The 14,295-nt window shown below is 43.7% G+C and overlaps 1 protein-coding gene across 1 annotated transcript; it reads right to left on the bottom strand.

Moving 5' to 3' along the window:
- Positions 1-1,152: 1,152 nt before the first annotated feature.
- On the bottom strand, positions 1,153-7,047 carry LOC139644544 (uncharacterized). The gene is made up of 10 exons (XM_071519934.1): positions 7,002-7,047; positions 6,188-6,460; positions 4,278-4,398; positions 3,457-3,632; positions 3,080-3,222; positions 2,771-2,918; positions 2,268-2,449; positions 2,007-2,099; positions 1,756-1,890; positions 1,153-1,701 (listed from the first exon to the last, which is right to left on the bottom strand). The coding sequence occupies exons 1-10, from the start codon at positions 7,045-7,047 to the stop codon at positions 1,153-1,155; spliced, it is 1,866 nt and encodes a 621-aa protein (XP_071376035.1).
- Positions 7,048-14,295: the final 7,248 nt, after the last annotated feature.

Here is a 14,295-nt window from a genome sequence, read left to right as displayed (position 1 = left end):
CCCATGAAGAGCCAGGACTTTCCGCAGGCTCCGATGGGCTTCCTATTGAATTGTAAGAATAATGGGTTTTCATGGAGCCACGGGGAAATCTCGAACCAAGACAGTAAGCGGTTGATCCAGACTTGAGGGATCAGCCTGTGAAACACATTTTAATCATGGGAGATATCCATGCGGAGTCAAAATCTCAACCTCAGAGCAGAGGCCAGAAACGGTGCTGTTAGTGTTGTAAGTATGTTTTTGCGTTATTCAGGTAATGCGATTCTCATTATTTCTGTATATGATGGAATGGTGTAGAGTGTTTCTGAGGCCAGAGGGCTGACACAGGTGCATGCCTCCACATTTGAGCCCCGTGCGGTTTGAAAATGCCTTCCTCTCCTTCCTTAGGGCAACAAACGAATGTCCTTGTACGGTCAAAAGGGCTTTCATTCCAGTCCATACCAGTTTGATGATGCACAGTGGTCCAATTAGAAGAATGTCATCACACACATTAGTACGTTGAAGAAGCCAGCAGTTTCATTATGTAAGGCTGAGAGATGGGTTGAAAAATTTCATGCTTTTCGTCTGTTTTATCCACATGCTGATAGAAGAGCAAATATCTAGATGGGCGTCGATGGTTATTTCAGTTCAAATGAGGAATTTTTCATAATGCAGGTTCTGTAGATGGTTCCGTGTTAAGTTGCCAGTCCAGTACTCATTTAAATAAAAAGCTGTAAACCTTTCTGTCCTTAACCTATTAGAAAAGACCTTATTTGGAGTTAACATTTCAGCTGTAAACTCTGCAAAGGATTTAATTTGCAGTGTGGCAGTCATACTGTGAAGTTCCCAAACTATAACAGCCTAAAAATTATGCTGCACTGCAAGGGGTGTTGAACGAAAATGTTTGACAATCAAGGAGCCACTTGTATTATTTAGTTATGTGAACGGTTTCTGTGAATCAAAAAAGTCTCAAAAGTTATTAAGTGTTAGTTACAGACAAGTGAGATATCATTATCTAGATACTACTATGTTCGGGCATTAGAAGTGTTAAATCGAAGTCCTCGCCCCGATAGCTGTGGTTTCTTCATTATTTGGTAGGGGGTGTTCGATTGTCTACAGTGGTGGTAGATGGAGGATATGTGCGGGGCTTCCCTTGGGTTCGTGCAGGGACTGTTCTCAGGTGGTGGTGGTGGAATCCTCAGCCGCAGCGCCATCTTTGCTGGCGGAGGCATCTAGCAGCGGACTACTAGAGTTCAGCTCCACCTCGGGGGTTTTAGCGGGGGCTGCCTTTGGAGCAGAGCCTCCGATCAGATCAGCAGGGTCTGGGCTCGGTTTGGACTCCGGCTCAGGCGTGCCATTGGCGATAGGGACAGGCTCCGGTGTGGTCGGCTTGGACGGCTCAGGTGTGGGAGTCAGGGCATTCTTACTTTCAGGCGTTGCGGTGGTGGTTTTAGGAGAGGCTGGCTTAGGCTCTGGGCTTGGGCTCGGGGCAGGCTTTGGTTCAGGTGTTTTGGCATCTAGACCATCAATAGCGCTCGGCTTAGAGACTGGGCTAAGGCCAGGCTTGGATTCGGGGATTTGGACCGGGCTGGGCTTAAGATCTACTGCTTTGGGCACGTCAGCGGGCTGATCGGGAGTCTTCTTGGTCTCAGGCGTCGGGCTAGATTTAGGCTCAGCTACTGGGCTGGGCTGAATCTCTATAGCCGGCGGAGCGCTTGGCTTGGTCTCAGCAGCAGAGGGTGGGCTTGACATGGTTTCAGCGGCAACAGAGATACTGACAGCCTCAGAGTCTGGGATTTGATCAGGGGCATCGGTGTCAGTGTCCAGTGGGAGGGCAGTAGTGTTAAAGCCCACCCCCGAGTCACTGGTCTCCAGGTTACCCACTCCAACCTCCTTAGAGGAAACCTCCAGACCCTGTGGTCAGACAGACAGGACAGGAGGATGGAAAATAAATACTGCCATAAAAACTGAGACATTATTAAAAAAAAAACTTCATGTATCATTATGTAAGAAATATCACACATTCTTACTTTAATGTCCACCTCAGTGCTCTGAGATTTCTCTGTATTGTCGGCCTGGGAATGCTTGGAATCCTCATTGAGTTTGGTGATGTTCTTTACCACCTGTGAGCACACACACACACACACACACACACACACACACACACACATATATACAGTACATACAGCCTCATGATCTCATGGCCCAATATCTCTCATCCTTAGGACATATTTCCACGATACACGACATCTTCACGCTGCCAATGGTATATATTTATATTTCCCACCGACCTGTCTGAAGGCATCTCCCTCATCCTCTTTGCCAGCGTTGTCTGCAATCTTCTTCAAGGCAGCGTCCCTCTTGGCCCTCTTCTTCACCTTGACCAGGCAGGACAGCAGGCACACCAGCAGCAGCAAAACCACCAGGCCCAAGAGGGCAATGACCGCCACGTACACTGAATCAAGTCTGTAGGCTGGGTGGAGACAGGGAGGGAGAGAGGAGCGAGAGGGGAGAGAAAGGACAGGAGTGGGAGAAGAAATTTTTCGACTGACCTTTTATTGACTTACTGAAATTCCAGTGCATGAACAAAGTGAATGAAAGAAAGGAATTATTCTTTCTTTTTTGGATTTTACTTCTGCTTCACTGAATTACTGAATAATTATTTGACCATACTATGTCCTTAACACTACCTCCTTGCAGCTATTGCAGCTACACCGATGTCCTTTAGCTCAATTTTCCATTCTATAGCACGTATCTCTAGCCATTTCCTCTCACCCCCATCCCCCTTTCTTACGCTGTACTTCCAGGTAGGTGTTGGACACTGGGAAGCCCAGTATGTCAGTAACACTGAACCGGCCTGCATCTGCACTCTTGACCTGATCCAGAATGACCACAGAATCGTCCAGAGAGAGACGCCCCTCCAGACCCAGCTCCTTTTGGGCCTAGAATCAACACAAAAAACAGTTAGCATCAAAAAGTCTAACCATGATCAGAGGAGCAAACCGAGTATCCATTGATGGGGCAATAGCAGCATAAATATATAATGCAGTGAAACTAGTCACAACTGTGGTAAGACTGAAAGGGAGTAGGAGGCCGCAGTTACACTGGTGAGTTCTCCCTTGTCCATCAGCAGGTGGGAGGTGGGGTCGTAGTCGGGGGTGTAGTGGAGCTGGACCAAGGAGCTGTTGAGAATCAGGCTGATCTTCAGCGTCCCGCCATAAGGCATCTTCACAAAGTTCTGGTGCTCTGGAGACACAGACAGAGGAGAAGGAAAGGGATTAAATACGTCACGGTTCTGTTTACAGCCCCATAGATCATCTAAAATGCATTAGTCTGCTGGAGCCCATTAAGGTTTGGGTCTTTAAAAAGCCATTATGGCAGACAGGAGGAGGGGGAATAACTAGAGCAAAAAAAAAAGCCCTGATGGAATGTGCTGGTGCTTTAAAACAAGGCGGAAAAAACGTATATGATCTGTCTTACCTTTGACATTGAGACACACTTTCCTTTCGATTTTGCCCTCGGCGTCTCTGACAGTGTAGCTGCCCATGTCAGCGCCTGTGACGGCCCTCAGGGTGACGTGGCGGTCGTTGATGCTGATGCGGCCCTGGTATCCGCCCCTGGACAGTCCTGTGCTGGTCAGCAGCACCAGAGCAGGTCTACAGGACGGAAGAGAGGATGAACGATCTGGGACTTATTATAGCACTTTTGTAAGAATTTATTTTAACGATCTTCTTACTGCGTGTCCTGTGTTCCAAGACGGCAATTGATAAGTCGTATATGGAAAGGGAATACAGTAAATCATACGTATAGAGGTTTGTTCCTATACTGGAGTACAATAAAATAATATTTATATTTTTTATTATTATCCTTACTTATCTATTGTTTATCTTTCTTACTTTCTTTCTTTCTCTCTTTATTTCTTTTTAATGTCATTTTACTAGACAATTTATGTATTTTTTGGTGTTTTATATGAAGCACATTGAATATGCCTTGTGTATGAAATGTGCTATATAAATAAAGTTTGCCTTGCCTTATATCATGGTGAGAAAGTGTAATTAATGATTTCCTTGGGTTACAATAGCATTATAACCCTGACCACTGAATCCTAAATGATGTTCTCACAGAATTTATCAGTTGTATCCCATGTGCTTTCTGTGAAAACCTCACAGAAAGCACATGGGATACAACTGATAATATATCATAGGACAATAAAATACTAAGTGTATTATAACTAACAATTTCTGTTTTGATTAATTTGTTTGTAAGATTATATGATATTAATGTAATTTTGCCAACCCTACCTAGATGTGAGGTTGGCCTCCAAAGCACTGTTCCTGTACTCCAGGGTGATGGGAGCAGTCACCCCTAACAGCTGAATGTGGTAGTTGTCTCCATACTTAATGCTCTGCTCGTTGGTGCAATCTAGAAGGCAAGAAGCAGAGTGGTAAATTGTCTGTTGTGAGTAAAAGGAGGCAAAAAGGTTAATTACTATGGATAGGGATAGAGTTACACTGAAGGAGAGAAAGGAGAAAAGGAGAAAAAGAAATTGCTTGGCAGATGTGGAGCGGAGGAAACAGATTGCAGAGCATGAAGGAGCACTGATCCACAAATATCAGAGTAGCTAGAATAAGAGGGTAAGGACACAACCAAAATAGAGGGAGAGAGAGAGAGGAAAGACAAGATAAAGACAGGAAAACAGCAGGGAGGGAAGAATGGAGGGGCGGGCTGATGGTTAAAGAGCTGCATAATTACTGCCTGGTGGCTTCTGCATGCTCTTCCACTCCGTGAGCACACACACAAACACACACAAACACACACACACACACACACACACACACACACCTCCTCATCACCTCACTACACATTACTGGCTCCATATGGCACATCCTCCACATATTGCTACACAACAGTCATCTTTATCCATGCTGAGTTGAGCCCACTCCTCCCTCAGCATCTTTGAATCATTCCCTCGTTCTCTGACTGTGTGTGTGTGTATTTGTGTGTGTGTGTGTGTGTGTGTGTGTGTGTGTGTGTGTGTCTAGTCTGTGTGTGTCTAGTCTGTGTGTGTGTCGAATCTCACGACATTCATATGCTGAGGGATATTTCAGACCACTAAGCGCTAGTCAGAGTATAGAGTCAACATTGTTGCAATTTGTAACAATCCCAGGACAAACAGGATGTGTAGCTGTGAGGCTTTCAGGCTGCTGACTGGAGTGACTGCATGATTAAAGCCGGGGAAAAGGACTGATCGACTCAGACGAGGACGGCCACACTGACTCAGACTCCGGATCGGATAAAAGAGACTTAATCTAGATGCTGGGGCTAGATCTCTGATTTATGTCCAGCAATTGAAGCTCATCCTCCGATAATGGTAATCTCCAGAGAGTATCAGATTACACATAATGAGGATTACTGTAACTGGGAAACAGTAATTTGTTAATTGAAAAAAAAACAAAAAAACACATAGCAATCAAAGTACAGATACATTTTTACTTTGCATGAGTAAACAAACAAACAAACAAATATTTCTGAATAGAAAAGTGCTTTTAGATTTTTGATAATTTGGATGTAAATATTATTTTATTGAAAGGGAAAATTATGGTTGGATTAAGGGATAATAACTCTACTCAAATTAAAGTCTGTAATGTGGAATAACTTGTCCATTCAGCATCATGGATTTAGGAGGGAAAGAAATCAGAAATTAACTGGAACTAGTATGATTACATTACTGAATTTGAGTCCTCCAGGAGATTATAGATTAAAATTTTAACAAGCGCGAATTTGCAATAGCTGCGACCACGTACGCGCATGCATACACACGTGGGGAAATTTTTGTGGACCAACCAACCGACCAACCGACCGACCGGCCGACAGAGCGAGCTGTAGAGTTGCTGGTCGCAGCTAAAAAGGTAATCGGTAATTTGAAACATATTAAAATTTGGATGTAACCTGCCCAAAACTGTTGACTACAGATAAAGTTTCTCTATTTAACATTATCTGCCTGTTCCTGGGGGCCTCTGTTACTAAACAATGCAGCTCAGCCTTCTGCTCCAATGCGCTTGGCGCTTGGTGCAAGAACTGTACTGCAGACTCCATGCCAAGTGAGCACAGCGCAGCAGGGAAGGCTGCTATCTGAGGGTGCAACATGCTGGGTTATAGTATAATATATTAATACTCCTTGTGCATCGTACAGTCAAGAGTCACCCGGTACCTCGGACGATGATTTTGAAGCGTCGGACGTCATCGGGCGTCTCGGGGTTCTTCACTGTGTACACGCCCTCGTCCGCCTCGCCCACAGCGTCCAGGATGAGGTGGCTGAGTTGGCGGTTGAGCTTGGCCCTGCGGCTGACCACGTTGCCCCCCCGCATCAGGACCACATCAGCCGCCTGCCGATCGCTGGGCTGGAACGTGACCTCCACTCCCAGGGAGGGCAGGAAGATGTGGAAGTCCTCGCCGTGGAACAAAGTCTTGGACTCCTCTTTGACTGGGGAGGACGGGAGAGAGAGAGGAAGAGAGAGGGAAGAAATATGAGGGCAAGGAAAGTTCATGATTTATTATTTATCAGTGATTAGCTCCAAATTGCTCTGTTGAAATATATGGCGCACGGGTGCAGTAAGATGACAAGTCTTACCTTTCACAGGGGCAGAAAGAGCTAGTAGAATATAAAGGAAAATATGAATTAGAAGTGATTTCCAATCCATTTCCAAAATAATCAGTGACACTTACTGTCTTATCAGCAGTTAGGCTGAAGTAGTGCGTCTCTTTATTCTCTCTCATAAATACTGTTTAGGTGCTTATAGTGCTGTCTCTTACACCTCCTTGTGGATTTTTCAACACATTGAGCTGACTGCATACAAAGTGATCCTAAACCATTAAAAGCACCATTGCTGCCTGACCAAGCAATATAATATATCAACAACATTTCAGTTGATTAACAACAACTGACAAACGTGGCAAAAGACACATTTTCTCTATTTCCAAATGATTTCTAGAGGGAACATCATTACTAATACTTCTTAACATACCTGTGCTGAGCAGAAAGCTGAATGCGATCACGCTGACTGTCATCATCTTGACTGATTCTCTTGTGTCTAGATAGAGAAAGAACATGTGTGTTCATGTTAAGGTCAGGCAGGAAACACATGAGAAAAAATGCTTCTGTTGTCTCCACATCCATCTCCTCCTCTTTCTGTATTCCTTTCTTCCCTTTTCAGTTTCACCTGTTCGATACCGTTTGTTATTCTCTCTTTTGGGAGGGGTTACTGGAGGACATGCAGACGACAGACATTGCTTGACCCTGTTGCTTATTCACAGTGTACATGGTGTATGACATCATCTCTGGGTGACATCACCCTATGATGATGATGAGGATGCAGCAGCCACTGTGGCGTGTACACTCAGCTCCAAACAGTTTTGGACAGTGAAACCATGTTTTAGTATTTCCTCGTTTGATTGTGTGGCTTTGCATTCTCATCCCTTTAAATAATACAGTCAGTCTGTAGGTGCAGCCAGTCAGCTTTAATTTGAGGACGCTTGGAGGAACAGTTATATTATGTCTATATAATCTAGATAAACAAGTATTATATAACTACAAGGCACTCAGAGAGCACAAGCCTCTGCCAATGCTGAACAATACTCCACAGTGCTGTTATGCCCAAAGACATTATTCCTATCACTTAAGTTAATTGATTTCTTGTCCCTGCAAACCTAACCTTAAAATTTTGAATGATGTCTTTATCTCCGTTAGTTTCAGTTATGGGTAAAAAACAATAATCATCTAATGCAGGAAATCCCAGATCCAGATCACCATCAAAATCAAATCAATTGTTCCATGGCCCAAGGCCTCTCTGTCCACCAAATTTCATTGAAATCCGTTAATAAGTTTTTGAGATATCCTGCTGACATACAGACAGACTAACATACTAACTTACTAAAACTTAAATAAGATATCAAGAATTCCTGATAAGCAATTGCTAATAGAAGGCTCTCAGCAGCCAATAAACATCAAACTGTCAATATATTATTCTGAGATGCTCTCCCATTCACTGAGTCAACGTCACTGTCAAGAATCTAAGTTGTAAAATAGCCATACCATCAAGCTCTTGCCAAAGAGATTCACGATAGGCATGAATCTCTTTAGCATCATTTCTGCTGAGCAATTCCTTCATAAAGTTCAACACAGAAATCAATGAGGAGAAACAATTGCTAAAGTGATCCATGTCTATAATGGACCTTCTCAGCAGGAAAATTATGGTTTGAGGCTGTTTTCTCAACATAGACCCTTGCTTAAAGAAAGAAATAATTCCCTGGCTGGGATTCAAACAACAAAGGCCCAGAATGTAGGAGGGAACAGGATCACGTAAAGGTTTCTGAGGAGAATCCTGATTAATTGCAACATTGAGATGATTATGACGATCTGAACTGCCTTCTGCTGCGCTGAGACATCAGAGGCAACACATCAAGAGAGTTCAGCCATAGAAATTTTGCTGTGGTTTTCATTTACAAAGCCCAGGAGGGGACCAGCAGGAAACACCTGCAGTGCTCACAGTCAGACGTTGCAGCAGCTAATAAACATGCAGTAAAGATTTTTTCCCCCACAATTGCTTCTATCCATATGCTATGGCTGCATATACTTCGACCTCATAGTAATCGTATGAATAATGTAGCTCACTGTCTTTTGAACTTCTTTCTGTTCCTCTGTAGATGTTGCCTATACCTCTGATCTCATAGGTCAGCATCAAGCTTTCCCACTAATTTTTCTGGATTCTATTTAAATATTCACAAATACTCCTCCTCATTATACTGGCTATCCACTCAGGAATCAAGCAACATATTACCATAGTATCCAGCAAGTACATTTCTTTCTTTCTTTCTTTCTGTCTCTCTTTCTCTCTCTCTTTCTTACTTTCTTTCTTTCTTTCTTGTCCTGTGTACGTACTTTAAGTTGCACTAAGAATCAAATTAGTCTACCTAATCACACTATCTAAAAACCTCCCTGAAGAGATTCTATCTGCAGACAAACTTGCAGTCCTTGTAAATTCAATTTATCTCCCATTGCCTAGAGGTTATTATTGGACTTAAACACAAAAAAATAGCCTGTGGTGCAACTGTTGTTGAGAAAGCCAATGAGAGTGTCATTATGACTTAATAGCGTGTCTCAGTTCAATTTAAAGTCAAGGCCATGAGTTGATTTATGCTTCAAAGTAAGTGTTGTTTAAAGATGTGGGGCTATACCAACAGCCATGCGTGTCTTACATAAGTCCTGCCCTTTTAAAGGGCACATTAGAGTATCTGCATGTTCACCAGGGCCACCTGACTTTGGATCACTGTCAAGGCTTGTCTATTGATTAGGTGCCCCTGGAGATGCCTGAATTAAAACGGAATAATTCATGGATCTGGGGATAATTGGAATTGTGGGGATGTTAGTAATTACTTGGCTGGGTTTCAAACACCAAAAGTCCAGAAAGTAGGAGAGAAACAGGCCAGCCACCATTTCCACAGAACCCTGTGAAGGTTTCTGATGAGAATCCTGATTAATTGCAACATTGAGATGATTATGACAATCTATACTGCTTTCTGCTGCGCTGAGACATCAGAGGCAACAGAGTTGTGCAATAGAAACTTTGCTGTGGTTTTCATTTACAAAGCCCAGGAGGGGACCAGGAGGAAAGACCTGCAGTGCTCACAGTCAGACTTTGCAGCAGCTAATAAACATGCAGTCAAGATTAAAATGTCATTGTAACACTGGTAGACGTCATAAGGCGTCTCATCCCTGCTTGAAACGATAACACATTAAACTGTCCTCACACGTCTTTGCTGTGTATGTGTGTGTGTGTGTGTGTGTGTGTGTGTGTGTGTGTGTATGTGCGCTGTCTGTATGTCTGCCACCTGTCTGTCTGTGTGTCTGTATGTAATGGGAATACACATCATCTTCACAGGCCTCAGCAGGAGGACCCTTGTCCCTCATCATCTAATGAGAATAATTAATATTTCACAGTGTCATAATCTGACAACCACACTTTCTGTTCAGCAGAAGGTCTCGGCCAACCCTCTGCACTATGTCTGCCTCATCCTCTCACCACTCACTGGGCAGAGAGCCTAAAAGCCCACTGATTTTATTGCATCTGAAACAAAATATGGAACAAAGCTGCGTCACAACGCGCAGTTTCTCTTGGCCAACAAAACCATACTGTCCTTTGCTACAGTCATCTGCATAGCTCAAATAACTCCATCCTTATTTCAGGAATTGTTGCTTTCTTCTCATGGTCTAAACCCTCATTTGGCACAATGCATTATGCATAGATCATAACTATATAAAAAAAACACTGACTGTTGACCCCCATAGTCGTCAATGTTTAATTAATACAGTGGTCTGGGACGTGGAATTGTTTGGCTGTGAGGAAACAGACAAGGAAACCATGTCCATCTGTTTGTCACAGCACTACGGCTTCATGGAGTCAACATGACCAATCTGGTATTTTTAATGTGGTATTTACAGGAAATACCAATGCTATAAAGCAAACAGCCTAATAAAATATCTTCTCATTTGAGGCTAAAAACAACACTATTTGGCCCGCCTCACTGAGCACAAACATGCAAACACATGAAAACACACACAAACACGCTCATTCACACACATCTCTGCTGTCCTTGGGGCTGTTAACCATGGGCTGCCGGACACAGACAAATATGCCATCTGCTATCCTTCACTCACTCTCCCTCTTTCTGCCTTCGCTGAGCTTCACTCACTCTGTCACTCTGCCCCGCTGAAATCTGCACCCTGTCTCCCCCCTCATTGCCTTTTCTTCCATTTTCTCATTTCTGTCACCGTTCTCACATCTTCGAGTGCTAGTTTGAACCGCCGTCATGCCCCTGTTTATGTCTCCTTGTCCTCCTCATCCTCACCCTCTCAATCACACCTGTGCTGTCTTCCTTCACCTTCTGTTTGTGCAGCTCCATATCATCACTTAGTTTCTCTCCTCCACATTCTGTCTTCCCAGTATCTCTCCTCTCAAGCCCAATCTATCTTCCCTCTCTCATGGCATCTCTCTCTTTTTTCTCTTTTGCATCCCTTTTGCATCTCTTTCTCTTTCTATCATGTCCCTTTCATCCTCTCCTCCTCCTTATCTTATATAATCCCAGCCAGTGCATCCCACTCTGAAATCAAAGCCTGTGCCTGTGTTCCTTCTAACTCCAGACTCCCTACTTGCTGGGAGGACAGACAGGTCTTTGTCCGGTGCTTTAAAGAGGCGGAAAAGCCTTCAATGACTGCAGATGTGGGGACCCGACAAAGCTGCCTCTGTGTCTTACCCTTCATCATTTCTCCTTCATTCTCACTTTCTTCGTTTTCCATAAACCCAGTGGTGAGGAGAAATGACTGTACCTAAAGTGAAGTCCCCCTGACAACGAGGATGCACACTGGATGTAAGCTACATACTCGCACACACACACACATTTGCGCATGCACACACACACACACACACCCGCACATACCCTCTTCTCACAACACTAGGCATTTATAAATGATGAGGCATCAAAAAATAAAAAAAAATAGAAAGGTTCACTGCACCAGGAGAGCAGGAGACATATGTAAGACTTCAGACTTTCAGAAAATTACAGGTTCTCCATTTGCTAAATTAAGATGCATTCTCCAAATTCCCAGCGCAGCGTCCACTCCTTACAGTCTCATCAACTGTCCAAACCTTGATGCATGAACACAGATTCCAAACTGGTACGCTTTGCATAGTTTTGACCATGTTGCAGATCAGCACAGCAGAAGGAGGCGATACAGGGAAAAGAGGCTCCACCAACCATAAAATCTTGTCTAGACAAAGTCCAAATGGATAATGGCTAAGGTTCATCACTCAAGATGCAGCGTGTAGCAGTTGACTTGGAATTTTTTATTTCATAACCCATTTTCCTTCAAAGCTAAGCAGGCCGCAGTGAACTAAAGGATAAGACAGGTTTCCACCATATTGCTTGCACCTGTCAGATTCATTAAAATCAGTGGATGTGGGGGGAGGGGGGGGGGGGGGGTGCTGGAGCTATGTGGAGTATTGACAAACACACTAAGGACTAAGACAATAAGGGAACAGAGGATGAGGAATATATTCAGTCTAAAGATGAGACAATTAGACAGAATCAGATCAGCTGATGGCCTGAACACTGCTCTCCTGTCTTGAGGCCTTCATGCAGCTCCGGCCACAGTCTGTCAGCAGCACACTGCAGGCGGGGGCGACACAGCCCATGTCGTCTCACATCATGGATGCTATAGGTGATGATAATAAACAATGTTACTGTAGGAGTAGCCTATATATGATAATAATAACCTGGGTTTGTTCCCTCACAGCCTTGCTGGTCACATAAATAGAAACTTCCCTAACCTGTGAAGTAGCCAGCCTATTGGAGAATGAGATGAGACTCTAGTAATAATAATAATAATAATAGTAGTAATAATAATAATGACAGGCTTGGTTCTTTCATTTTTTTCGTTTAATGTGGACTATTTGTCCAGCTTGTAGTATGAGCCTACGGGTTTATGATAGGCTTCTTAAATATTATTTTAAAAACACATAATCCTTCATTAAGCTTGTGTAGTCCATGTCCATTAGGCTGCAAATTACATCTGCATAAGATTCTTTGACCACTTGTGAGCCAATCTACACGAGACACTGAGACATAGCCTACATGAAATTAGCCTATAATGTCCGACCGTGCCTGAATTCCGATGAAGCCGGGTCCATCCAGTCAGTAAACGGGATGCTTAGATGCTCACACCTTTCCCACTGACTGGGATAAAAATGTCGTTGTCATTAAAACACCTAACAGCCCCAAAGTCCGATCACACACCTCAGGGCTGGGATAGCCGATACGCGCATCTACCAAAAAACTGCAGAATTTAACCCGTCGCACACCAGTCACATTTAAGACACACGTCCGTCCGTCGGCATGCATGTGAGAAATAACCCATCACTTACCCTTAATTGCCCAGATTGACTCGAGCATCCAGTGGAGATGCTGGGATGGCCGCAGAGGTGAAAATCTGTGTGAATGTTGCCTGATTCCCTCTCGTCGTGTCCCTCCCTCTCAGCCTCGCCCCCCCAAGAGCAGCACTTGACGACTCGGGCTAAACATTTGGAAGATGTTCAGAATATGTCGGGCTCTGCTCGCTCTCGCAGACGCTCGACTCTTGTCGGGAAACACCGGCCACCTTGCCCCAAAAGGCACCTCTCCTCATCCGTGAGTGAGGGGGGGTTATGTTAGTTAACGCGACATCACACAGCTGCGTTAGAGCCAATCCACCGAGGATGCAGAGGGCACTGTAACTATGCATTTACATACAAAGCAGGCCCGAGCATAGTCCACAGTTTATCCCAATGGATGGTCATATTTTCATGATACCCCACTGCAGTAGGCCTATTATTTAAAAAGCTTAAAAATAATATTTAGGGTAAAATAGAAATAAGATGCATGCTCTCTAAAGGGATACTTTTACATCCTGCATCATTTCCCTTACAATTGTCCAAAACTTCACAAAATAAAAGCACTCTAATGTGGGATATTTTAACTGTATAACCTATGCGGTCGCCAAAACAATATTTGCTCTTGTTAGATAGGCTATGATTTAGCTATAAGATGCCACCAACACAAAAATTATATTATCAGCAGATTTGTATCCTGTCACCACAGAAATAAAACCTAACCCAAATCCAAAACACAAGTTTTCACCCTTGAATCTCGGAACACAAATTGTTGTGAAGTGTTGGAAGATGCTCCCCTCAGTAAGACCCAATCTCTCACCTAGGCCTCTTGAGGTGGGACAGGAGAAGAGTCCTCTGGAAACACCCTGGAACTGGTCCTGGAGCCGAAGGACGTCAGAAGAATAAAATGACAGATTTTTTAGGAGAGAGATTGAGAAGGATCCTGATCCGCCGAGCGTCCTCTTCACTTCCTGAAGGAAAAGCTCCGGCTCCTCCTAGCAGGCGGACCTGCCACTCTGATCCGAGGCTTGCAGAGCAGAGGGCCAAGAAGCTGCTCAGCCTCTAACAGTCCAGCTCCAATAAAGCTCCTGAGTCCCAGGCCTCAAGAGGATCCGACTCTGCACTGAGTTAAATTACTTTAATTTTAATGCTAAAGAGGTCTATAAATGTAGTGGAAAATAGAAATGGTCTAGGCCTATAGATTTGATGGTAAGATTAGAAATATAGATTTAATGATAACAATGATATCACTATATCTGTGAAGCTCTTATAACAAAGTTGCAAAGTGATGTAAAATTAAAGGAAGAGAATGATCATATCTACAAAACCATATGCTGGC

Source organism: Centroberyx affinis, unplaced genomic scaffold (genome assembly GCF_046629955.1).
Source record: "Centroberyx affinis isolate AG114_WGS23_722 - 3 ecotype Tasmania unplaced genomic scaffold, CSIRO-AGI_Caff_v1 ptg000751l_1, whole genome shotgun sequence".
NCBI lineage: Eukaryota > Metazoa > Chordata > Actinopteri > Beryciformes > Berycidae > Centroberyx > Centroberyx affinis.
Note: the sequence above shows the minus strand (reverse complement) of the source record. Positions and strands in the feature narration are given on the sequence as shown.